Source organism: Agelaius tricolor, unplaced genomic scaffold (genome assembly GCF_023055355.1).
Source record: "Agelaius tricolor isolate 1412-34295 unplaced genomic scaffold, bAgeTri1.0.p SCAF_6, whole genome shotgun sequence".
Taxonomy (NCBI): Eukaryota; Metazoa; Chordata; class Aves; order Passeriformes; family Icteridae; genus Agelaius; species Agelaius tricolor.
Genome location: NW_027269266.1, coordinates 55,370,063 through 55,397,946, shown reverse-complemented (window position 1 = coordinate 55,397,946; position 27,884 = coordinate 55,370,063). Strand labels below are relative to the sequence as shown.

Sequence of the window (27,884 nt, the reverse complement as noted above, 5' to 3'; positions counted from 1 at the left end):
GCTTTTCTTCTTTTTAAACTGTTTTATTTAACCTTCCTTCCCCATTTGCTGCTTCTTACATTTTAGAATAGGTAGTTGCCATTCAGGGAGCAAAGGTCTGTCAGAAGGCTACATACATACGTACATATGTGTGTGTATATAATTACATATGTGACTAATTTTTGGTTTCAAACACGTCTCATTTTAGGATGTGAACACCTTCATAATGATCATGGAGTAATAGTTGATTACAATACATCAGACCCAGTGATACGCTGGGATTCCTATGAAAATATGAGCTCTGATGGGGAAGGTGAGTAATTTTGTCACATTAGACCAGAGCAAAACATTTTGCAACAGTTCCAGAGTGTTCGAAAGAAGAAAGGAGACTTCATTTGCTTGAAGCTAAGGCCACTTCACTGATGCATGAAGTAGCTTTCTACCCTTCCCTATTTGGCATTAGTGGTTCTAATTTAGGAAAGAAAGCTGTAGTAGTTGAGATTCCTGTCAATCCACAGAATGAACTGAGACATAACTGATTGATAGAAGTTACTTGTAAATTTGCCTAGAGACTTCTTCTCTTTGTTCAAAAACTTCTATTTGGAATTCTAATACAGAATTTTAAGAACAACAAAATTATATGGTGAGTTTGTAGCTTTTGGTTACTATGTTATCTGGAGTATTTCAGAACATGCACCAGGCTGTTAATAAACAAACAGTAAAGGGTGTGCCTATTTTAATATCTTCCTTTGTAAATGTTCTTGTTTACAGTTTTTTAAATTTTTTTTTTCTGTAATCAGATGGCAAAAGATGAGAACCTCCAGTACTGCCTTCAGATTCTGACTCCAGTGTGAATGCTCTCCTGATGTTTTGCTTGAGTGAATGCTGTGCTTTTAATGGATGTAGTTTTCATGTAAGGACTCAGAATGTTACACCTTTGGCTGCACATGCATGCCTGACTTCTTACAAGTAAAAACATGAGATAAAGTATTGAATAGATGCCAAAGTTCTTGTTTTTACAACTTGCTTGTTATTAAATGAGAGACACATGAAGCTAGGATACTTAGGTAGCTGCTCTCTAGGTTCAGTTTCAATTGATTTTTATAGTCTGGATTTGGCATTGACCATCTAATGACCACATCAGTGAGGGCAGAAGCTTACTGGGAGCTTGACCTTCTACCACTGCCTCACTCTTGTAATAAGAGTATTTCCTAATGCACAGGAGACTCCAACCTGCAGAAAACTGGAGGAATAGAGAGGGTGGAAAGAGAACAATCATTTTATGCAGCAGGTAGACCACTCCATAGGGAGTTCATCAGAGTTGGATGAGACTGTGCAGTGTATTTTAGGAGTAACATCATAGAGACTGAATCTTGACTGGAGGTGATGTCGTAATTCCTACCCATGATGTTTCAATTTAATTTATGATTACTTTCTCTTCCTTCCTCTCCCATCCTTTCCCCCTTCCTTCGCATATACCTAGCCCTCAACAAGCAATGCATTGATGTGAAATATTTTTTAATTGCTGAGATTGATTGGCTAGATGGGTTTGACCTTCCCATCCTCATGCATTGCATTGTAGGTAACTACAACAATACAGGAAGTTGAAAGCAGAGATAAACATGCAGGCAGTGCTCTGTTGGAAGACACAGAACTGTATGCTGTTCATGTCTTTGATAAGAGTTGGTCAGGCCCCATTTATAAGTACAACTAGCTTGTTTGCCTGCTGTTCAGAAGTCATATGTGCTATTTAATAGATTTTTATATCTAATTTTTGTGCAGGGTACTTTTTAAATTACCTGAGATAGACCAGAAATATGATATGATAGCATAGATATTAAGAATTTCATTGTACATCTGCAAAAAACCCACTTGAGTTTAAGCTAGAAAATATACCACAAGATTAGATGTATATAGTTATTCTTTTCTCAAGTAAATATTTATGAGGCAGACTGTTGCCTTATGATATTCAATTACAGAATTGCAGGCAGAGCAATGTCTCTGCATAGGTTGGGCAAAAGATCATGAGGAACACATACAAGGCAACAGATATATTTTTCTCTTAAGGATGGGGTCTTTACTTAACACAAGTTTGAGCTTAGTCTGCTGCTTAGGGTAAATATAGTGCAGTTAGGTCATCTTCTGTGTAAGATTTATAAACACCAGGACAAGCTTCTCTTTAGGGTTTGTGCAGATATTTAGTATCATGCTTGTGCGTTAAAAATGTGTATTGCATCCTAGTTTTCACTAAGGTGAGAGACCACTAAGAGGAGAGGCGTATTTCACATCCAGAATGTGATCAAAGTCAAAAACCTTAGAATATGAGGCCTTTAGCTGTAATCCTGAAGTCTGAGAGAGAATCTCTTCTGTACTTTAGAAAATGTAAAGGTGCAATACATGGCACATTTGAAAGTGCATAACAGTGGTGATATGTTTAAGGTGCAGGGAAGTGTCATATAGAGCAACATTTTCAGTTCTATTTTACATTAAGTTAAACCCATAGCCTTATGTAGGAGCTGGTCTTCATGGTTTTACTTGTACCTGTTTTCCCACAGGAATTTCAGTGGTAATAGTATGAGATGTTAGTGTGACAGATGATTCTTATATTACAGTTATACACCTTTTTGTTAATTTCCAAAATGTGAGCCCATGAAATTCCTTACCAAGGTGATCAGGAAGGCTACAGAAGAGCCTTGTGAACACGAATTGTTTTGTAGGTATATGTGGATGGAATGCGTATTTCCAAGTTGCTATGTTAAAATAGAAATTAGAAGTGAATAAGAGAGTAGTATCTCTTTTGAAATGGTACGACTATTTGGCTTTATTACCAAAAGAACAAAAGATAGGAAGACATGATAAAAGAAAAATATACCCAAAGGCTTTTGATTTACTGGCATGATACAGTATTATGGACATAAGCAACTGCCTTTTAAATGATCTTGAATCCTTTGCTAATAAGATTGTGTACATAGGTGTTCAATGTAGCCAGGCTGTATTCAGTTTGTTATCTGAATTTATTTCTTTATCCTTCATTCTTAATATTCTTATGGAATTTTGACAATTGGAAAGAAATAAATTATTTGCATTTCTTCTTATAAATACTGTTTCTTTTCAGATCCCTTGGGAAGTGGTCCTCCATAATAGATGAAAAATTTTGTTAAGTTCTTAATTTTCAATTTATATCAGATTTCCTCCTCCTTGAGCAAGACATTAGCACAGAGACTTCTGTTGCACTGATGTAAAAGTATGCATTTAAGTGTAGTATTTGGAACCAGAAGAATCAGATCTTCCCACTGCTGTGTAGAAGTCTTGCTTTTCCTATGTTTTTGAAGTCAGGAAAGACTTTTGTGATAAAAAGGGACAGAAATGACTTTTGATCTTTCTGAGCTCTCTTATTTTTTTCATTTAAGTGTCACTTACCCTACAATAAATGTGTATGGATTTAAAAAAGGTCGTTCATTTGCTGCAAAATAGCAAGATACCTGTGGCCACACGTGTAGTATCTTCCAAAATCTCTCTCAAATATGAAATGACAAATAATATTGAAAAAAGCTTCCCAAACCAGAGGAATTGAGGTAAATGGTAAAGGTTTGATTTGTCTTTTGTTAAGAAATTTATTTTTAGTTCTCATTGATAATTTCCAGGATTATTACTTGGCATAGTGCATAAGAGATACTGTTCTTAAACACTTCCCTCCTGCTGAAAATGCAAGTCTTTTTTGAATAGGAACCATCAATTTATATGAAACCTGCCAGTGGATCCTGGTAAAAGCCTGGGCTCTCAAGTGTTCTGAAAATGAAATCAGATTTCAAAAAGATATTGAAATAAAAAGATACTAAAATAATATATATTGCTAAAGAACATAAACTCATTTTGATAGAAAAGGTGAATTATTGGAAGAACAGATGAATGCTACTCTTCCTTTTGCACTGTCTGACTGCTTTAAGTCTATTCTAAGTATCCTGATAGCACGCTAAAATTATTCTAGAGAGAAAATGCCATTTTTGTGTGTGGCATTCAGTTGCCTGAGATACAGGATTTTAATATTTTTTTAATAAAAAAAAACTAGTAAACCCAAAGTTCATTGTTGGCCAAAATATTATTTGTTTTGGTTCAACTGAATTAAGTGGATTGGCAACAGAAATGCACATGGTTCTTGTTCAGTATTCCATTTTAAGACATCTCACTTATTTTAACAACTGCTAAAACCCCCTGCACTCTTTTGTCTTCCAGCTCTACAGTCTATGGAAAGAGAAGCACATGTGCATGTTAAAATTGCTTAAAATGACAGATGAAGGACTTTGATTTAGTCTTTACAAAGCAGATACTTAAATTTCTTTCTCAACAAAGCTTTGCTGTTTGTTTCCCAGCAAACTACCTTTGCTTGCTCGGTGGTGCTTGACAATTAGAACAGAAACAGCTCTGGCATAAAAATGATGTTTTTAATCCAAATAGGGTAGGGCTGAGTGAATCCAAATTCCTATGTCTCAGGAGTATTGCTTTCCAAATTTTCTAGTCTTTTGTAACTGAAATCAACAACAGTCAGTCAAAATTTGCCAAATATTTATAAACTGGTTTGCTTCTGCTTTTTTCTTCTCATAAAGGAAAGTATCTGAGAAGTGTCTCCATGTACTCAATAAATGTTTCCATGGAGGCAATAAATAACCAACATTCTGGTATGCACCCATGTCATGTGATGAGACAGGATGTTTGACTTTTACTGAGATTTTTTGTCCTTTTCAACCCAAAGTAAATAGCTATTCAGTAGGGAGGTGCCCTCTTATGTTGTTAAACGCTTGCAAAGACCCCTTCAATAATGTAAAACTCAAAAGTTGAGGCAAAACTGCTTGGTTTTGTCACTTTACAGGAATGCAGATGACTACCAAAGAAAATGGCAGCTTTGATGCCATTTCTGGTGAGTGAAGCTGAAGAACAAATTCCTAGTGAATAAATGTTAATTTCAGTTTTTAGTCATGAGTTGGATGCAGTATCTTTTGAGACGAAGAGAAATTTGCTTGAATGTAGGGATAAAAATGTGTCCTCTAACAATTCCCCTCTATTTGACAGTAAAAATAGGAGCCTATAGAAGATAGACAAATTTACACTATAAAATGCTGCCGGCTTGAAACAGTATCTGAAGCATTGTGGAGTGTCTGCTTTTAATTGATTTTTCTTTGAGAAAACTTAATTCTTCTATTTCTTGAAGTTTTGTATGTTCTTTTCTTTAACAGATATAATTTAAATTAGTTTGTCTACTTAATAATGAAGCTGACAGAGAGAAAAATTAATGTAAGATGGTTTCTTTAGTATGTTAGAAACATTGAATAGAAACATGGGATTACAAGGTTTCATTTCTAAATGTGCAGCAATAGGCAATTCTCTTTTGCCTTCCTCATTAATACAGCATTCATTTTAACAGTACTGTGGCTTAAATTTTTTGTTACCTCAATATGTTAGGGAGTAAATATAATTTCACACAGATGTTTTCAAATTTGTGCTTGATAAACTAAGATTGTTCTGGAATGTATTTTCTCTGAGCTTATGCTTTGGAGATTTGGGATTTTTGGTTGTGTTTGATTTTGTTGGGTTTTTTTTTTGGTTACCAAAAATAAAATTATTATAGTATTTTGCATAGGTCAGATAGGAGCCAACAGTTAAGTGCAGCCAGGGGCCAGACTTTCAAAGGATTTGCTCATTCAAAGTTACTTTCTTGTCTCTTTTAGGACTATAAGATATACTGAACACTTCATTGAAAGCCTGGAGTGTTCACTTAAGTGCTGAGCTGAACTCCAGAACTTCACCTGTCCAGTTCTGTTGAAAAATAGTTTTTTCCTTTTACTCAAACATATAAGTATGTTGATAAGACAATGTCTGAAGTGAGAAATTATGTGTATTTTACTTAGTGCCCCGAAACAGTGATTTTCTTAGGTACCATTTACCAGTTCTGCTTAGTTTAAACTTAGCTCAGATAAAAAGAGAATCTCCCCCAAAATGCAAAGGGCCAAAGAGGAATAGTTCTACCTTACCTAAATATTGAAAATCTTATGTTTGAACACAAGAGAGATGAGAACCAGGGTTCCCTAGGCCCGTGAATTTTTTCTGTGAGCCTCCTGCCTCTCACTACCTGTATTTCCATTTCTGGGAACCCTTGCCTCCACACCCCTTGTCATCAATGTTTTTAACAGTGCACAAGTTTATCTGAAGCACAGGTTGCACTTGTCTAATACTTCCAAGCTACTGCAGAGCCAATTTTTTGCTTTCAAAAGAAAAAAATTGCATTTTAATGTCCTCCAATTTATTTCTGTCTTGTCTCAGTAATAGGCAGTGTTGTTATCCCAAGGATTTATTCAGCAGCCCTTTGTCAAAAGCTTTCATTATGCTTCTAAACTCAAAGACCATAGGGTGAAATTTGAGTGGTTTAATAGATGTTAATGTAGTTTATGCGACATTTAAATGTTCTCTGCAGTTCTACTTTTGTAAGATTGTGCAAAAGACCTCTCTCTTCAGCACAGCAGATTCAGATAGTAGAAACTAGGAGGAAGGTAACACATGTGACTGTGACTATGTGGCAGTTTCGATTCAAAAACTGGGCAGAAACTACAATTAAGTGTAGTGGTTTTGGTGTGCCAATCTGAGTTTCCCAGCCAATGTACCGATTAATGTAGTGGGTCTAGTGCTGGCCAAATCACCAGTGCACTCACTAGAATTATTTACTCATCTTCTGCTGTGAGATAAGGATTAGGAGGAGGGCAAAACAGGCTCAAAACTTTATTAAAAAACTTTATTAACAGAAGTAAAAGAAAAAAAAATATTAAGAAATAAGAATAATAATTAAAAAAAAAAAGAAAATCAGGATAAACCTTCTGTTCAGAACACTTCTCTTCCTCCCACACCTTCTTTTCTTTCTTTTACATTTACTGTAATGTAAAGAGACAAAACCTGGGACTTGCAGTCAGTTTACCACCTCTAAAACAGTCTTTTTTCAGTTCTCTTAGGAAGAGGAGTCTCTCTTACCATGCTATGGAGACTTCTCTACATGAAACAGTTCTCTTGTGGCAATAAAGTCACAGCAAATCAGCAGGCGCCCAGAAATCTGCAATCGTGAAGTCCCTCCCACAGTTTGGAAGTTTTATCTCATAACTACCACCATGGGTCATTTCGGCTTATTGGGGTACTATTTTAAGGATGAGCTGTTTTAGTATGTTAGCTGTATATTTAGTATATTAGCTGTTTTAGGAAGAGAAACACAAGTTCTCTTCCTTCATCTCTGGGAACAGAAGTTTTCTTGTTTTATTCCTTGGGCAAAGTTTCTGATCTCTCTCATCTCTCTCTGTTCAAGCTTCTCTTTGGATTACAGCTACTGCAACATCTGCTTATTTCAACACTGGTGCTTCTGCTCACAGCTGTAGTTAGAACACTACAGCCCCCCAATGCATTCTATGAATTACAGGGAAAAAATAAAGTCTGATATATCAATTATATCTTCACCATAGCCTTACCAGAGAATTTCAGTCCAAGACTAAGGCATCTCCTCAATATCCTCTCATCTAGAATTTGACTCCGTCTTCACTGACCTCAGTGTCCCATGTTGTTTTCTTTACATGTCTTTACCCTTTCCTTTTCCTGATTTGGGAGAGAATTGGTATTTGTAGGTTTCTTTGTTCTCAAGCTTTATAAATTGAAACAGTTTTTATAGAGTTCTGAAGTGTTCAAAGGTTAATCTTGTCCAGGCTCCACAATCAAGGAAGCGCTGTGTCTCTCGCTGCTGATCACATGGTCCCTGCTGGCACTACGCAAACCATGCTGGCTGATGGTGCCACTTTGTGACTTTCCTTTGAGTGGGGCACTGGAAAAAGAAAAACTGCTGCCACTGCTTTTGTCCTTCTGTCCACAGCATAGCTAGGCTAAAAGCAGCTAAGCAAACAAAGTTAATTGCGAGCCATGTCAAGACAGCTGCGGCTGCACGACGTTGCCCCAGTCGTGCTGATTTCGGCCGTGCAGCCCCAGCTACGTGGCCGCTCCTGGCCTCAAGGCCGCCCCCTGCGCCGGCCGCAGGGCCACTCCTGGTGCTGATCCCAGCGCTGATCCCAGCCATCTGGTTGCTCCTGGTGTTGGGATGGCCCTTGGTGGCATGGACTGATGGGCTCTGCCGGGAAGGGGCCTGGTCCTGCTGGGAAGAGGTCCCAGCCACCCCACCAGGTTGGGGCCTGGCAGACTTTCCAGGAAGGGGCCAGCCTGGACAGTTACCTGTTCAAAGGCTGGAAGCAAGAGAGCTTTTCCCAGGCTTTGTTTGTTTCTGAGTGTGTTTTTCCACAGAGGAATGTTCAGCTATTTTAAGTGATTTAACCAGCTATTTTAAGTGGTTTAACCAGGTGTCTTCAAAACTAGCCCGCTGATTGATTCTGCCAGGTCCCCACAGAGAACCAACCCTGCAGCCCGTGGACTCCCACCCCAACTAAAAACCAAACAATCTGTTAAACCACAACAGACTAGCATTAACTAGCATTAGGGGCCATGTAACACTGCTTTTTCAACCAAGTCTATATTTGCCCAGCTTATAAGGGTTTTTTAGTAGGTTTGTCTTTATCTTTTAGCATGTGCCTGTTTCTTAGTCATGTCAGCTTCAATCTATGGTTGTTAATGTTGTTAATTTAAACACTTATGTCCAAATCAATATCTCTTCCCATGTACAGATATGACAGGAAAAGCCTCTTCACCCAATCTTACAACCCATTTAATGGACCAGATTGAATAAAAAGTTGCAAGAGGTGATGCCTTAAGATTTTAGCCTTCTTATTTTTCAAATCCTGTACTGCATTAGTGCATAACTCTAAACTCCATATAAAGTGTTAGCTACTGTCTACACATTTTGATCAGACTAAACAATTCCTCTAGGCCTGAAACTCAAGGACACCCTACAGCCTCAGGCCTTGAAAAGTATAAAGAAAAGTGAATTGAGGGGGGGAGCAAACTGAGGGAAAATGACTTCATTACCTGAAGCTTGGAGGATTAACCTCTGATATGTAAATAGACCAAACTTATATCTGCCTGAAAATCTCGTGACCATCGTTCATTTTGGGTGTAGCCCTTTAGGGAGGCTTCATCTGCCCTTAATGTACCTGAAGGCCCTTTATTAAATATATTCGCTTTTATTCTTTGAACTTTGTCTGGCCTCTGTTTCTAGGTAAGCTCAAAAAAGGCATCAGAGGCAAGCCTCTGCCACAGGTGTTTTCCTTCCCTGCACCACTCTTCCTCCTTCTTTTGAAGGCAATAGGGCATCCCACCTGTTTAACTTCATTAGACAAGGAAAAATAACCTTCTTGATGTTATAGGTATTGGATATATTTTAACACTGTACTTGCTTGAGAGTAAAATTAGCATGGTAGCATCAGAGATTAAAAGTGTAAGGAAGAAACAATCCAAAATGCCTTAGTACAAATCAGGATTTTATTCTTTCCTAAGACCAGGAGGAGCAATTAAATCCCCACTCTGTGTCCACACCAAAGTATGCATACACTAAACTACCTTATGCGTCATATATATGTGTTTCCTCTAGTAAACAAAGGAAATGTGAATAGATGGCATTATCAGTCATGATACCATTTGTACATGATGTAAGAACTTATAGAATCATTGCATGTGCATGAATGAACTTGAATTAAGATACCAAATTAATAATTAATAACCAAGTTATGAATGTCAAATGATAAATCTCTGGGAAGACTTGCAGAACAAGAGACAGGTTTTTTTAGGCCACCATGAAGCAATAGCAATCCTTTTTCTGGTGAATCCTGAAGTAATCATATTGTTCTGATTGAGAATAATTTCTGCCCTTTTGCTGGTCTTTTAACATTATGTACCTTTCCTTTTTTGGCTAGACTTCTTTCCGGTGACTCTCTTGGTCCTGCTTGGTAGTTTCAGCTGGCCACTGCCACACTTCTTTTATAGGATAATGATTTTGTGATGTTCACACTTTTCTCCCCATTGGCAAGCATGTTCTGTTGATTATAAAGCTAGTTCAAAATGTGTTCTTTTGTTATGAAGATGCTTTGGTCAGGAAGGCTTGATTCTATGACAGGTGTTCTTTTTTGAAGGAAGGCACTTTCAGCAAATTTATCATGCTGAGATTTATTTGGATTATCCTGTAATGGTCTGTGACAGTGTCTGGGACACTGGTTAATTAAACAATATGTGTAAAGTTTCCACCATTGAATACTTACGGAAGAACTGAGGACTTTTCCTGGAAAGGTTTCTGCAGGAAGCATCTTCTACAAATAGTGATATGTAGAAAAGTTTTTTATTTCCTTGCATGTGTTTCCAAGATGGTGTTAGTACATGAACAACCACCTCAAATACGTGCTGGTGGATTTTTTCCTTGACTTTGGAAAAGACCATAGTAAAAGACTCACCCTCCTGAGTCCCATAGTTTTAGATTTTAATGTCTGGATTTTGAAGAGGTGCCTGTTATATTCAATAGTCTGTACAGAGTAAAGCTTAATACTCTGTCAGTGTTTTCTTAGCACTATAGACCACAGACACTTCTGATAGTAAATTGTGGTTAAATAAATTCCTCCAAACCAGGAGATTATATTTTTTTAAGTGACAGAAGAATTTTAGTTGTACACATAATATTAATAGCCTTTAGTGTAGTTAGCTCTAGTGCTTTGCTTGTTTTTTAATGGTAAGGGAAGCATTACTAGAGATAGTACAATTTGTTATCGTGTATTGATCCCAGAAAGCGATCAAATGTTATCCAAATTGATCCCTGGACACCTCTATCCCTGCTCCAACAGTTTCACTTAAGTGTTAAATATTTATCTGTGATTCCTTTTGTTTAAGGCTTAAGTTCTTTTCAAAGATTTTCCTGGACATCAGAAAGCTTTGGATCAGACTGCTAAGCAAGAGGAAAGTGAGAGATGGGGTAGACTGCAGGTCTACCTTCATATTTATCATACCTACTCTAGATTCTGCATTCAAACATGGGCAGAATCCAAATGCTGAAGAAGAGCACTGGTTCAAACTCCTTCCAGACTGAATAGATGGAGGCAACTTTCAGTAATCAGAGGGAAATTTTTTTGTCAGAACCCAATCCTATTTCTTACTGTTGACATGCTCTCTCCAGCTGTGGAAGTAAAAGTTGCATTACTACATCTCTTTTTCATTGTTTATGTTTTCTCTGTTCTTGGAGTTCCAGGTAGAAGGGTCTGTACAGCTTCTGAGATGGCCCAGAGCAGTGAACTCTCTCTCAAGTGGTATGGCTAGATACTGTTTTTCCCTATCTTATTTGAATCTTGAAGCATGTTGCCTAAACTGTTACCCTTTTAAGGAACTTGCTAAACTTCTAAAGTTCATCTAAAGTTTTCTGTGTCAGGATATTCCCTGTGCTCCTTTCAGTAAATATGCATAAACTATTCTCTGTATGAAGAACTTTTGTTCTTAAGTCATTTAGGTACAGTATAAGTTTTCCACCAAATATAGAATTTGTTATGTTAGTATATGCTTATGTTGAATGTGTGTAAGCCATCTTCAAATTTTTTTTTACAAGAAATAAATACTATAATTATTATCATATAATGTCACCATTGAGTCAGAGATGACACATAATTGGATCAGAAGGCAAAAAAGCCTCATTTAAGTCATCCTCTCTTCTTTTATAGCTTAGTTCACTACAGATGGACCTGATTGGTCATTTAATCAATACATTTCACATGATTGGCTAATTAACAAGACATACATTTGTAAACAATCTTATGAGAAAAACAGCAAAACAGATTATTAGAAAAACACCATCTGCAGGTTGTTTTTAATATTTGGCGATCATTGTTTATCACGAGCTCCCTAAAGCTTCCCAGGCCGATTCTGGGAAAACTTATCTAGCTTTCTCTCTCTCTGACCAGGCTGTCAGATCCACAATATAAGGTTGCCCCATATTGCTTGTACTTCTGCTCTATTCCTTGAAAATAAATGACAAGTCCCAGTGCAAAATCCTTTAAGTTCAATTAGTGAGTTAGAAAATTAAAGAGCTCTGCTAAACATATGTGTACCTGAACTTCCTTTTTTGATATGCGTACTTGTTTAGAAACACCTGAAGATCAATTTATTGTGCCATGGAGTGGTGGAGCAATTTTATTACAAATGGCAATACTGTGGAACTACATGTTCCATACATAAAGGAATAAATCCATTCTGTTGACCTTTTGGACAGCCAGTTTAAGCCTTTCAGTGTGGTTCTGTACAGTTTTCCGCAACCATGTAGAGCCATCAGTGTTTTTCTGCTGCTTTATATTTGATGGCCATAACTAATTTTTGCTGAAAGCCTGGCAGTGTAGTAAGAAAAATGCCATGATTCATGGTGTGTGTGCTGTTTCAGCTGTTTGAAAGAAAAATGATGGATTCTAAACATCAGCATTTGGAGTATGCACTTGCAAATTATTGAAGTGTTCCTGAAGATGGGCTTTGTTTTTGATAGGAACAAAGGGAGATAGTTTCATGTAGTTTAGTGACTTTGAAATACCCTTAAACTTTACTTAGTGTTGTGTTCTTGTGGCAGTGTTTCTGTACTGTGATGTTACATTGTTCTATCCAAGCACAAGGTACTTCAAGTTGAGTCTTTGCTTAAAATAGCTGAAAAAATTTTTCAGAAGTAGAATGAAAATAACACAAGTAGAATGAAAATGACACAATAGCTTCTGTATATTGGGCAACAGTTGTAAATGTATCGGTCTATTCTTTGTAGTTCGGATCGTGGAACAAGTATTATTTTCTGTTGATCCCAGGTGGGCAAAAGTGGCATGATAAATTACAGTAGTATTCTAAGGATGAGCCTGTGCTGGCTAACTCTGCCCATGTTCCATACTGGCTGAACAGCAGCTAGCTTCTGGTCTAGAAACTTGTACTTTGTGAAGCAGTTTTTTCTTGCTCCAGTGTAATTGTAAAAACATTAAAGTACAAATGTGATCCTTTTGACTGGCAAAATTCATCTTAACCTTTGCACAGATAAATGTTCTGTTGGGTCTTGGATGTCCTCTTTTCTGCTTCTCAAAAGATTCAAGGTTTAAGGACTTCATGTGATCCTGTATGTTCTGTTTGTTAGCATTTTGCTAACAACAATTCCATCAGTTGTTTTCTTTTCAGAGTGTTTGTTCACATTTCAGTTTTCTGATAACACACCTTGTTTTCTACAGCCTCCTTTATTTTTCTGTTATACTCAGGGACTTGAGAAACTTAGCAAACCAAATAATTTCCTGATGACCTAAGTACTGCTCTTTCATGTTGGAAAACTCATTTTATTTAAAATGAAATGCATGTATGAATATCAGGTTTGCTTGGGTTAGGTTAAGGAAAAAAGTGATAGATGACTTCATACCTTCTTCCTTCCTTTCCAGTTAAATTCTGTTACCATCAAATAATATTTTTTCTAAAAGCTCTTTAAAAACATATTAAAGGATTGCCAGATTAATGTTTATGAATCAGAAATTGATCTCGGAGTCTTGAACCAATTTATGTAATCAGGACCTACTTACCTACTTTTTATGTCATGTTATGTTTGAGAGTTGCACTAAATGCAATTCTGGGTCTCCAAATTGCAGAAAGCACTACAACTGGACAATGCCAGGTTCTAAGGTGACACGGATTCACAATCCATATATTTTTCCCCAAATTTTTTATCAGTTCATTGTGATTGGTTCATTTGCATGACCCTTCTCTGCCACTCTGCACCAGTCCAGGTATCATCTATACTTGCAACAGTTCGCATAAAAATTTTGAAGAGGTGTATCTTGTAGCCTTGCTTACAAAATTTAAATCTAAAGTGGATCAGACTGGTGAACCCAGTAATCCAGTTGACCTCAGATGTGGGAATGTGCACACAGCCAGAAGTACCTAGTACTGCAAAAGGTGATGCATCCCAGGAGGCTTGGTACTGATAACAGAGGAAACAAAATAGGTTGAGTGGTATGGTTAGAGAACATCTTTCTAAACACATCCATGGATAGGTTTAAGTAGTGGTTGTACCAAAGTATGCTTGTGATGGAGCAGCAGCAAGAGCACCATATTGTTCTATATCTTGAACAATAAAATTTGAGCAGCATGGTGACCTGTCTGAATGAATCTGTTTCAGGTAAACTTATCCATAGAGTAAGTTAATTTATGGAGTGATGCTATTATGTTGTCTGTGTTTCTTCTGGTAATCTAGCTAGGTGCAGTTGTCATTGTTGAGCCTCAGCCTGCATTCAAGCATGCTTAGTGTTAATGGTCCAAAATCACTAGCATGTACATGCAGTTCAAGCTTATGAAGGAGCAAAAGTATTGTAGCAGCGAGCCCCTGAACGGGGAATAATTAGCACTGACTCCATGATTGCAGAAGGCTGACCAATTGCTTTATTAAACCATACCATACCATACCATACCATACCATACCATACCATACCACCCATCGCCCTTGCAGACAGTCTGATACAAACAGATCCAATTGGTCAATCAATCCAAACACCATGACTAGTGTCCAATTAAGAAATCACCCTTTGGTAAACAAATCTCCGTAACACATCCACATGTGCACAACAACAGGTGCAGTAAGTGAAGAAAAGAATTGTTTCTCATTCTTTTCTCTGAGCTTTCTTACAGCTTCTCAGGAAAATCCTGGGAGATCATGTTCAGAGGATATGTGATTACCACACAAAAGAGGCCTGTAATTGAAGCAAGGAAAACAGTTGGGATTTTTTCCTCACAGAAAACCAAAATGCAGTGAGATTAAAACTAAATTTGCATCTTAAGTGAGACTCATCAGTTTGCATTAGGAGTTTTTAATATACTTCTCTGTTTCTTTCCATATCTTTGAGGCAAATGTGGGAGGTTTCAAATTTAACAGCAATTCTGCATCATTCCAAAGGATCATCCCAGTTCTCTGGTTTTGGAAAAGTACTGCCAGCATAGCATGTGTTGTGTGCTTTGTGTCTTTTATCAGAGTTCTGGCTTGTTTCATGTGCAACCATTTACTGATTTGCAAGAACAGCAACACTTGAACCAAAAAGTGTGTACTTTCTTAATTAGGTTTGAACTTAATTTTTAACTCCTACATAAACAATGAACAGGTAGATGTATTTTGGGGGTACAAGAACCACTTTTACCCCTTGTTCAACCGACAAGTCATTAAAGTGCTGACAGTCCCTGAAATAGACAATGAACATTGTCCAGGACACAGCTGTCTGGTGGCAATGCATTTGTACATTTGGAATTACGTTTAGAGTAGAAGTTTGTGGACTGCTCTGTAGTGAGATATAGCTGTTAGTAAAGGAGGAACTAACAGCTTCACTTCCCCTAGTTTGAAGTGATTCATTCCAGAGATGGAGAAAATAAAGCCTTCTGGGATCTGGGAGCTTGAGAGCAGCAGCTGCTAAATAAAAATAAGTGTTACTGCTACAGGACTGCCAGAAAGCCTTTCTTCCCTGAGAATTCTGGCAATACACAAATTTTTGAAGATGTGGATGAGTGTCTAGCCTGATTGGTCAGTGCAGGAGAAGAACTTTTTCTAGCAGCTGTTTATTTTGGGAAGAATGATGTCAGTGATCTAGAAACTGAAATTCACTCAGCTCTGTTTGGATATTGAAACAGAATGTGAAAAGAACCACTGTAAGGGAATAGCTTGTAGACGGAATTACCTTTGTAGCCAAGTTGTTTCCACTCCTCCTTTGCTGCAGTAATCATTGAACATGATTGTGTCCTCTTGCTCCTCCCTTGTTTACATTTTCATTTGCTTTTTCTGGCTGATAGAAGTCTCATGATTCTTTAGCAAGACTGCTTACCTCCAGGAGCAGAAACAGTGGCTGCAGCTCAAACAGCAGGAGTAGAGACATTTCTGGCCTTTTTAAGCTTGGGGATTTGCCCTAACATTGATTTTCCTATGTGCAGAGTTTTGCTTAGAGAATATTAGTTGATGTAAATATGCCAGTGATTGACTATTGCAGAAAATTCCTGGTCATGCCTAGTAAAGAGGTAAGTGGCTTTGTTGTGGTTCAAGAGCTGGAAATACAAACCACATGTATTTCTCTATGGATTTTGTAGGAGTTACACAGGGAGAGCTTGTAAGGAATGAAGGCCTGTCTTTGTTAGAGAGAGAGAAAGGAAAAGACAAGCACACATAAAATAATTTAACTTCAAAAGAATGCAGCTCAGGACTCGTCCATGTTTGCCTGAAGGTAAAAATACTTATTTATGAAGTTGATAAAAGATATCCAGATCTTCTATAATGTTTCTTGCTGCAACATGAACAAGGGTACAGTTTGAAAAAATCTGTGTATTTGCAATCATCTTCTTTTTATTCAGGTGGACTGGATCAGAACAGCTCTTGCTGAATTTGTGGTGTATGAGTTTACCTAGCTGGCTTTCATTTGTTATGTTTTCCCAAGTGATGAATGGACAGCGGATAGCTGTGGGGACAAGTCAAAAGGCTTAGAGACTGACATATTTTTAATTCACAAGCCTGCCTTTGGATATTTGGATTTCAAGAAGAGGAGTGCCAGGAAAACACAGGCTTAGAAGGATGTCACTAAATTTGGTACGTGTTAGTATTTCAGGTCATAATTTTTAAGTAAGATACTCTTTGTGTATCAGGTAGAGGAGTGTAAATACACACATAACCTTTGCTCTGAGATTTTCAGCTAGGAGAATCAGTTAGTGTGTGTGTGTAATTCAGATTCAGCATGGGAATGTTGTTGGGCTTCAGCCTGGGCAGTTCAGAGAGTTGGAACAGCTCCTGGGAAGGGAGGTCAGGTTGAAAAAAGTGGGCCCCTTTGCTTTAGTTAATTAAATTCCAGCATTACTTAGGTCACCTCTGTTGCAATCTTGTTTTTTGACAGCTATGTTACTGTGTATTTTAAAGCATTGCTTCCTTGGAAAAAATGATAGCAGGGATTGAGTCATGCATGGAGATCAGATATTGAATTTATAAGGCCTCTGCAGTGCTAATCATTACTTAGCAAGGTGTAAAGAATGAAATTTTGCACTGCTATTATGTTTTCTCATTTTCTTTTGTCAAAACCGTTCCCTGCCTATATGCATAGCTTTACTTTTTCAATTAAGTTGGTTATCACCTTTTTTGGCAAACACATGGTTGAAGACCAGGGTAAAGTGAAATCCAAAAGTCTTAGTGCAGATGTATTCTGAAATTACATTTAAGAAAAAGGTAGAATATGAAATAAAGATGTTATATAATAGAAGAATGACTAGAAACCCTTGTATTTTTTAAGTTTGTAGTATTTGAATAGTTCATTTGTCCTAGTTTTATGAACAAACAAACCACATATGTATATAGCTTTTATATATTTATGGTTGTATATATCTATAGTTTTTATATATATAGTTTATAGTTTAATAAGACCAAGTTCAAGGTGCTGCATCTGAGTTGGGACATCCCCCAATATCAATACAAATAAGGTGATGAACAGATCAAGAACAGCCTGCTGAGAAGGACTTGGGAGTGCTGGTGGTTGCGAGGCTGGACACAACTCAGCAACATGCTCTTGCAGCCCAGAAAAGCCACGTGTCCTGGGCTGTATGAAAAGCAGTGTTGACAGCAGCATGAGGGAGGTGACCCCCTCCAGTCTGGCGAGAACCACATGCAGTGCTGCATACACCTATGGGGTCCCCACCACAGGAAGCAAGACCAAGCGGAGGCCACCAAGTTGGTTGGAAGGATGAATGGTTTTCCTTATCTCCTGTGAGGAAAGGCTGAGACAACTGGGTTTGTTCAGTCTGGAAATGAGAAAGGAAAAAAGGGGTGACCTAACTGTAGCCTTCCAGCACCTGAAGGGAGCCCACAAGAAAAATGGATGGAGATTATTTACAAGAGCATGTAGTGACAGGACAGTTTTTAAAATGAAAGAGGAGAGTATTAGATGAGATATAAAGAATAAATAGAGGGTGGAGAGACACTGGAACAGGCAGCACAGAAAAGCTGTGGATGCCCCATCTCTGGAAGTGCTCAAGGCCAGGTTGGATGGGGCTTTGAGCAACCTAGTCTAGTGAAAGGTGTCCCTGCCCATGGCAGGGGGGTTTGAATTAGATGATGTTTAGTCATCCCTTGCAACCCAAACTGTTTTATGATATCTTCTATGATGACAGTTAAATTTAAAAACTCCAAATTAATCTAAGAATGTTTTCCTTCAGCTGTGCAAATTAGAAAATAATTTTGATATATGCAATACACATTTTATTTTCACAATTAGAACCTGCAAGTTTAAATATTCAGACTCCTCAGGAACAGCTGGATTTTTGTTTAGCTATGAGTTTCATTCTTTCTTATCTGTTTATAATGCACAATGGTATTTTTTTTGCTCCTAAAAAGGCAGCTGTCTATTAGAGAAAATTGTCTAGTTGCAAATAAATTATTTTGACTCACAATCATACTTGTTTTCTTGTGAGGTCTAATAATATTGTATTAATAGTTAAATTTAGAGCCAAAAATCAGCAGGTCCCAAACTCTTATGTTTCGCATTTCATTTGTAGACACATAATATGGCTCCTCAAGTTCTAGCGTAAATATTAAAATTCATGTCTGTCAGGCTCACCATCGTACATATGATCAATGAGACTTCTGCTTGGGAAGCCATTATTTCAAGAAATAATGGCTTCCCAATAATAATAAATGCTTTAGGGATTGTGAGAAACGACTGCTCACTTTAAAATTTTAAAGGTTTATTAAACCTCAACAACACAAGAAAGGACTGAATAAGGAAAAAGGGACAGCACTGGAAGCGTGGCTGACTGCCAGGGGCTCATCCATAAAATGGCTGCTCTGCCTTTTATACCCCTGGTGTTGCATCAGGCAACCCTGGCCCCTCCCGAAGTCTGCCAGTCAACTGTTCTTTGCTGTCCATTGGTGGAAACCTTCTTGCAACTTCCTTGGAGGTGAGGTGTTCCCCATTCCCAACTGCCCCATGCAAGGGACATATGTGCAAGGGACATATGTGCAAGGGACACATGTGCACGGTCTCCGTCCACATGTCCCTTACAACCCTGACAACCAAGGCTGTCCAGTGGCAGTAATACAGTGGGGGGGAAAGGGGACTATGGGGAGAATAGAAGGTGTTCAAACAACAAACTACACTAACATAACCATACATCAACAAAACTTCTCTTAACATACACACAACATTCATCCTTTAGTTGTGAGAGCCAATCGTCATACTACCCATCTATAACAGGATTTTTGAAACTTGATAGTGAACCAGACTTTCAGCAGTGATGTTCTTTTTCCTAAAATGGTACCCAGCATCAATGTGGGATGACCCAGCCCTGGGACTAGCTCAGGCTTTGTGCTGCTGACAGAGTGCAAAATTTACTTGAAAACAGTTTCTGATTGTGAAATTCAGTTTTTTGAGTTGTTATTTTGTGAGCCCAGAAAAATCTACCTGAAACAACCTCTGAGGAAGTGAAGCCTCTGTCTTGAGCAAAAGCCACCAGGGAAAAGAGAACCTGGCTTGGGTGCTCCAGTTGTCTAAAGAAACCCTGTCAACCTCTGGCGCTGTTTCTAGACACAGAACTGGGTCTTAAGGAGAGAATTACAATCCTGGGCACAGATAGATATGGTATACAATAAAATTTTGGTTACCCAGGAGAGATAGCTTTCAAGTAATTTTATTTCTCAAAGTTATTTATTTATTAAAGTTATTATTATTTATTAAAGTTGTTTATTTTTAAAAGCTTTTAAACTTACTTAAAATCTATGTGAGAATCCTGAAGTAGTTTAAGGCTAAGGCTAAATTAAGGATATTAACAGATAAATGCAGTACTTAATTTTCTGTTTGTGGGTTTTGCTTTTTTTATTTTTTGTTTGTTTGGGGTTTTTTAATTTTTTTGTTTGTTTGGGTTTTTTTTTTCCCCTAAGTGAAATTTTAAATAAGCTGTACTTGGGTCTCTTCTTCAGAGTAGAAGCTGTACAATTTACAGCTGGAAGACCCCCAAATATTTGGGGTTGCCTAGCATTCCTAGCAAGATGCAGAATAAATTTGATAATTTTGTATTAGTGGAAGAAGTACTGGACAGGGTTATCTCTGAATCTTATAGAGTGCACTTGTGCAAGACCCTTGGGTCAGTAGTCCGCTGTCAGTGTGTTTGTCCTTTTGTCTGTACTTCTGCCGCTATGCTTGTATGGTAATGTATGATGGTACTGGAAAGGCTAAGAGAGGGAGATACACAAAGGTTTTCTGTTGCTTCCATGGCTGTACTTGAGAATTTGACAGTTTTTTTGTACTTACCATTTCTGCAAGGAGAACCAAATCTGCATGCTGGAATGTTTGATCTTGTGTGAGGTATTGTATTTGGTCTGGCTGAGTTGGAGTTAATTGTCCTCTGGGAGCCCTCACAGTGCTGTGCTTTGCATTGGTAGCTGGAAAAGTGTTGATAATATACCAGTGTTTTGTCTGTTGCTGAGCAGCACTGGCACACCATCAGCACTGTGTCTTTAACAATTCTCTCATACCATCCTCCCATCAAGTGGGCTGGGAGTGGGTAATACCCTGGAAGGGGACCCAACTAGGTAAAAACAGCTGACGCAAGTTAACCAAAGGGAAATTCCATACCATATGATGTCAGCTCAGATATAAAAGCTATGGCAAGGAAGAGGAATGGGGGCATTTGTTATTTTACAATGTCTGCCTTTTGGAGCAACCGCTCTGTGTGGAAGTCCTGCTTTCTGGGAAGTGGCTGAACATTACTCTCTGCTGGAAGGCAGAGATCACTTTTCACCCCTTTGCTTATGCACGCAAACATTCGGTTTTTTCTTGCTTTAATAAACTGCCTTATCTCAACCTTTTCCACCTTATTTTTCTTTTTGGTTCCCTGGGAAGTTGATAAAGTGGCTTGGTGTGTACCTGGCATGAGAGCCAATGTCAACCCACTACAGTATTTAGTCTGACTAGCATTTTTAAGGCATAGAGCCTAGTTTTGAGTAACAGAACAGTCAGACAAGAAGACTTTATAATTTAAACTATTACATTATTATGTACTGGTTCTGTATTTGCTTCACTGCATTCCAGTTCAGACCTGTTTTCAAGTCTTTTTTGTCAGGATATACAAACAAGGCAGGGATTTTTATTGTTTTCTAGTTTTTTAACTCAAAACTAAGCATACAGTAAAAAAAACCCACCAAATAGTTACTCATAGTTCTGGTTTTTTTTTTTTTTTTTGCTTGTCTGTTTTTTTTTTTTTTTTTTTTAATCCTGCAGTTTATTGTGGTAACTGCATCAAAATACTTCACAGGAAACACCAAGTATGCTTCATAGTCCTAGAAGGTTGTGGGAGCTTATGAGAAATCACAGCATGAAAGAGCCTGAGAAACTGTCCGTTGGCTGTATTTTTGATACATCTTCTTTCAAAAATATTGTTTTTAAGTATTGTATACAGATATTCAGCCTCATGCATAGCAGCCCTTTTCAACAAGGAATTTACACATCAAACTTGATCCACAGAGAAATTTTACAGCAAGAGGAGTTGTTTTCCTTTTTGCTCAGTTTGATAACTTTTTCTAAAAAGGAGTATTTTGGTGTTTTGCATGTGCTGTTTTTAAAATCAACATCAGACAAATAATAGTTCCTAGTCCCTAGAAAGTAAAAGATTGTCCTTTACTTTAGCTGAAGTCTATTGAAACTATTGTATAACCTTTAGTATGTAAGTATTTTAACTGATGGAACCTTGTCAGTGGTTCGTCCCTGAAACTTTTTCCAACCAGACCACTCTTCTTGCCATTATAAAGACAAATGAAGTAATTATCATTGTGAGTACAATTTCTGCATAATGCTTTTTGTAAATGGGAATTGCCTAGAAAAGTTTCCTAGTTTGGAAGTTCATGATCATGATGCCATTTTACATATATTTTGAAAATGTGTGGTAGAGTTGATGTTGAAATGCATAGGGCTCTCCATGGGGCTTTTGATTCTGGAACTACAACAGATGTAGTTGATGGTAACCTTTGAGAAAAGTCTGCCTGTTCCTAAATTGTAATGGTTTAATTTTCTTAATCTCAAACCATTCTCAGACTATGAGAACGAAAAGTTTTTCAGAAATATCTGCTTAATATAAATATTCTAGTAAATCAACGTTAAGTCATTTTTAAGTGGAACTACTCACTTTACTTTCTCGGCTTTACAGACACTAGACATATTTATTTCTAAAACTTTCCTTGAGAAATAGAACTGTGCTTGTTTTCAGCACTGGATAAAAATTCAGTAGCCATATTTTAACCTGATGTTGGTCTAACCTGTGTGATGTGTTAGGTGTGATATGTTAGATGGGAGTAAGGCAAATATAGTTACTTCTGTGGAGGCTGCCACTTAAGTTCACTTAAGTTCATTTTTGAAACAAAAACATGACATGCGTACCAGATCCTCCATATAGGATGGATAGAAATGTCATACTTGTAACATTTACTTGTGCCTTTTTTTGTGAAGAGGCTTTATGTATATTCCAAGGACTGCAGCTCTGATTAAAAACTTGTCTTTTCCTTGCATCACCAAGAAAAGGAGAGAATTATTCTTTGTAGTATAGTCAGACCATCAAGTAAAAATGGACTAAGTAATAATTACATTATATATATATATATATTAAAGGCAAGTATTGCTGGATGGTTTCTACCATTCTTGCTCTGAATGGAATGCATAGTAGATACTCTCATATTTCTAGTACTGTAATGGGGGATTCTTTAAATTAGTATGAAGAGTTTGTGGTGCCATAAACATGCACTCAAAACAGAATAAAAAGAGAGGATTTTATTTGATCTTGAGCTACAAATGGTATATTGAATTTCCATCAAGAAATTTGATCTTGAGCTACAAATGGTATATTGTATTTCCATCAAGAAAAGTCTTGTGAAATTAAAGAAGATAATGTCATTGGTCATTGGTGTTTGCTGTAGCTATAGAGTTGATTTAGTTTTGCAGAAACAATACTGTTAGTGTTAACAATACTTGTGGCATGACACTAGTCAAAGCCCTTATATGATGCCTTGTCCTTATCTCTCCTTTTCCTTTTTACTTGTACCTCCACAGTATTGCACACCCAAGGACCCATTGATGGCAGTCTGTATGCAAAAGTGAGAAAGAAGAGCTCTTCAGACAGCAGCATCCCTGGTGTTGCTCAGGGTGTTCATGTTACAGGCAGTCCTGATCACAGTGATCATACCCTGTCTGTCAGTAGTGATTCTGGACGCTCCACAGCTTCCATCAGAACAGACAAGACTGAGGAATGCCTTGTCCCAGGAGTTAAATGGGGTCTGAGCCCACAAGAGAAGGCAGAACTGGACCTGCTACTTAGTGGCTTTGGTCTAGAGAATTCTGTCAGCACTGCCAAGGATATGACTGATGCTCAAAACAAGTACAGTGCTACTGACCACATAGTGCCAGCTCACATTCACATGAATGAAGTCACCAAAATGAAGGACAGGGAGACTGATATTCTGGATGATGAAATGCCTAATCATGACCTTCACAGTGTGGACAGCATTGGGACGTTGTCTTCCTCAGAAGGGCAGCATTCCACCCACCTAGGGAACTTCAGTTCCCACAAGAGCAGTCAAAACTCACTTCTTTCAGATGGCTTTGGAAGTAATGCTGGGGAAGAGCATCACAATGCTTTTGCTGCAGACCTGGGAATTGGTGTGGATTCTGTATTTGAGAGGTCATTTGGAAGCACTGAGCCAAAGTCAACTGAGCAATTGCAACAGAATCCTTCTATCTCACCCCATCCACAAGCCTATGGCCCAAGTAACTACTCTACTCAGACCTGGGTACACCAGCAGCAGATGGTCACTGCTCACCAATATGGTTTTGCCCCAGAGAATGAAATTAGGGTTGGCATTCATAACACTGTGGAGAACTTGGGCAGTGTCCAGAGCCAGTCCCAAGTCCCAGATGCTCCAACACATAGCTCTAGCAGCAGAGATGCTGTGCAGAGAGGGCTAGGAAGCATGCTTGGTGCTGCAGAAGCTGAAGAACATGAAAGTGCTGACAGTTTTAAGTCAAGGTCAATGCCTCAGAGGAACACAAATGGCCTGGATGTAGGACAAAATGCTGGGGACTTGCTAGCTTCTCCAACTTTGGATATTGATCAGTCCATTGAACAATTGAACAGGCTGATCTTGGAGTTAGACCCTACATTTGAGCCTATCCCAACCTACATTAACACTCTCACCAGTGACAGAAATCAAGTAAATTGCTTCAGCAGCCTTGATGCACACCTGGAAGAGCTTAACAGTAGTTCTGGCTTCCATGACAAATTTGAGGTCCGAAACAGGAATGCCTCCGGACATGGTAAGCTGTAATACTTTCTGAAAATAATTTTTTATCTAGCACCTGTGTGTTCATTAGATGGTACAGCAGGACCCTCAGGTCATTGCTTACAACTTTGATGATGATTATCAAGGGATTATTTCTGATGTCCTCTTTACATAGTCATCCAAGATATGGAATCAATTGATGTAAGTGAGTTTTGCAGCTACTTGCCTTTTTGCTTGAAAAAAGTACTGTTCAGCAAGTTCAGCAAGTTCTTACCTGTTATAGATAATCTCTTGAGATTATTTTGCTGTTGTGAATTTAATTTAAAAGGGAGCAGAATTTGTACATTGAGACATTTGTAGAAGGCATTTTTGGTGTAGGTTTTTCATTATTACAATTGCCATTTAAGTTAGGAGAAAAAGTTCCAACCACTTTATCTTCAAATACAATGTAATCATGCTGGCATTAAATTTCTATGCAATGTTTTCACAAATAATATAATATTTGCCAGTAAAGTATTTTAAGATATGCTCTTTTGGAAAGTTTTCTTTTTAAAAATGTACAAGTCACAGTACTTTTTGTTATCTCTGACTCTGAAATGATTACAGCTGGTGGAATTAAATACACAACACTTGCTGACTGTGTTGCCTAAGTAATGCTACTAGAACTAGCAGCTTTGTAAAAGGATGAGTAGTCTGCCTCTGGCTAAGTCCACTAAACCTTTTATTAATGGTCAATCTAAAATTTGTGACAAATAAGCTCTTGCCTGTCCTACTGTTATGTTTGAAAATCTTATGTGGTCTAATTTCTCTGGCAAAACATATGCCCTTGCCTCCCTTTCTCCCCTTCCATCTTCCTCTTCCTCTTCTTGTCTCCAGTCATGGTGCAATGAAAGACTTGCTCAAATCCAGTCCTTAGGATTTGATTGAGTGTTAGGAAGCATGACAAAAGATCTGCCCATGGCCTCACCGGACACAAATGAGTTGCTCCAGCTCAAGCCCTGTAGGATATGCTAAACCATGAATGTGCTTAACTAGCATGTGGTGTCTGTTCAGGGGCAGACCTATATGATCAAGGTTGGTGATTTATATAGAATATTAATCCCGATGTTTCCGGGTGTGGTGTGCCTGGCTTTGTCTAGCCCTCGCTGCTAGACCAAAGGCAGCAGCTGTGGCATTTTACCCCAGAGATACCTTTGGCCGGCTGGATGCTGCAGCTAGGCACTCGGAACAAATCCAGGCAAAGTAGGAACTCAGTTTACCTCTGGTGGAAGAGGTTCAGGCGACGGTGAAGAGAAAAGAGAAGGTTCTATCGTAGAGTCTTAATCCAGAGTTTTATTTCAGCATGGTAGACCTCTGAATGCGGTAACAGCTCGCAATAGAATGCCAGGCCACATGGTCTCATGTCCTTTTAAGCCCTGGGGACAGGGGGAGGGGAAGGGACAGGTGAGGGCCAACCAGGTGTGAGGAGGGGAAGGCTCAAGGGATATAGACGCTTGGACAGGCCAATGAGCCCAGACCTGAGGGACATTTTTGAACTTCTGCCAACCACACGACACCCTTGCTGGAATGTTAAGATTGATTGACAAGCTCTTAGCAGGAGGGCAAAAGGGGGAGGGGGAAGGTTGGCACACCTGGGGGAGTTGGGATAGGTGAAACAGGAAATCACACTGCAACATCTCCCCCTAGTTTTGTTAAAAAGAAGAGGACTGGGTTTGTGGTGCAGAATGCTTGCCAAACCATGGTTGGTAAATCGGTTCCTCCTCTACAGGAAGTTCAGTGCTTTCCACTGAAGGTTCCATGTCATTCATTGGAGCACTAAGGGCTTCCGAATGGTAAACTTCAGGAGGGGGAGATGAGCTTGAAACTAACTTGAGAACCATGCGTTTGATTAGTCTGAAAACAATACTAACAACTACAACAATAACTAAAATAAACAATACTAAAATTGCAGTTTTCAGAATAGATCCCAACCAGCCTGAGAGTCTCCAGCCTTTGAACAGTCCACTCAGCCAGTCGTCAGTTTCTCTCTTGATGTCGCTCACCATGGTTTTTATCTTGTCGATCGTGGCATGGATGTTCTCTGCCTTTGATGACAAATTGAGGCAGCAGAGACCTTCAAATTCTTCACAGCGATGGTTGTGCAGAAGGAGCAGATAGTCTATGGCTGCCCTATTCTGAATGGTGGCTTGGCTGGTAATTTCCTCATCTGATAAGAGGTCACTCAGGGCAGTAGAAGTAAGGTTTGCCTGTTTTGCAACCCAACATTCCAATCGGCCTAATTCTCCCATGCTTTTTGCTGCCGAGATCCACAGAAGAAGGACTGTAATTGGGGTGGCTTTAGGTCTAGACCAGTGAACAATTTCCGAATTACAGTCAGGGTCTAATTGCCTTAGGTCTCTTTTTTGGATAGCCAATGTATGTGTGTTGTTTTTTGTTTGCCATTGAATTAGGTTTGTTCAATTTGAGGTTAACAGGCTCAGCTTGCCAAAGGTACATGGACCTCTGAGCAGACGAGGAGGGAGACCTGCCCATGCTCTGTCTCCACATATTAAAAACATACCTTTTGGGAGTTCACGAGGCTTATAATCACCACCTGATGAGTGCATGACTAGGACTGAATTTTCACACCAGTTTTTGTCTGTATAGTGTGGGTTGCTAGGGTCAGGATAGGTGTTTCATTTAGCTTCCTGATATGGTAACCTGGAATTGAATTCAAACTGAATGCAAAAGGTTGCATTCATGGAGCCTAAGAGATGGAACTCTTGTGGCTCCCTTTTTGGCACTGGTAACTTTCTCGCCCACTCCTGCCAAAACAGTAAAGGATTGTCAGCAGGATAGCGGCCAGGAGAAGGTGCGAGTAAGTTAACTTCATTTAAAGGATTCCACATTTCATTTGGGAACTCTGAGGATTTAAAGGGAACTCCCACCAGGCAAGTTGAGAGGGGGTCAGAGGCCGTCGCTGTGGAGAGACAAATGTGATCTTGTCCAAGGGCTCTGGCCAAGGTAGTCCATACGTTCGCTTTGGGCTGAGGGACTTATCCAGGAGATCGCTGGAGAAATGATCGCAAGTAGGATGAAGAGCAGGCTCGGTCTCATGGTGTCTCGAGACTGCACACAAACAGTGGGATCTAAACCGGTAAAAGGAAACTTAAGACAAACATATATTACAAACTATTCCAGATAGGAGGCTTAAATGGAATTTCCTTCAGAGAATGCGTGCGGCGTTTCCTTCTCCAGGCAGAGTTAGCAACCTGGGGTGCTTCTGTCGATTTCTCTGAGACCTTGGGAACATAGGGCCTTACCCATTTGGAAGGAACCCAGATGGGGTGGACACACAGGCGTATCCACGTCCCCAAGTAACCAATTTGTAAGGTCCCACCGTCTTCCAAGTCTCAAGGTCCTTTACTAAAACCAGAGGCTTTTCTTTCATCATCATACGACTGCTCCCCCTAAAGTGGCGTAGGATGGGCGGGTTCAGGCTGTCAAAGGAACAATTCAGAAAATTGATTGTGAACAGTGCCCTGGACAACTGGATGTGGGGAGGTTCCACCTTCAGAACCTGTTGTTGCTGGTCCAGGACTCTTTTAATATCACAGTGAGTCCTTTCTACAATGGCTTGACCTGTAGGGGAGTAGGG

General features: G+C 38.8%; 1 protein-coding gene across 9 annotated transcripts in view; it reads left to right on the top strand.

The window, feature by feature from the left end:
* TNS3 (tensin 3) overlaps positions 1-27,884 on the top strand; it is a 208,726-nt gene that overhangs the window by 112,696 nt on the left and 68,146 nt on the right. For 8 of the 9 annotated variants that reach the window (XR_011679613.1, XM_071429877.1, XM_071429876.1 and 5 more), the window contains 2 exons: positions 188-292; positions 23,022-24,281. Coding sequence is in view for 8 of the 9 variants with exons in the window: in XM_071429877.1 (XP_071285978.1) it covers positions 188-292; positions 23,022-24,281 (1,365 nt within the window). In the remaining variant the exon portion in view is untranslated. The remainder of the gene's footprint in view (positions 1-187; positions 293-23,021; positions 24,282-27,884) is intronic. The other variant, XM_071429873.1, reaches the window with a different exon arrangement.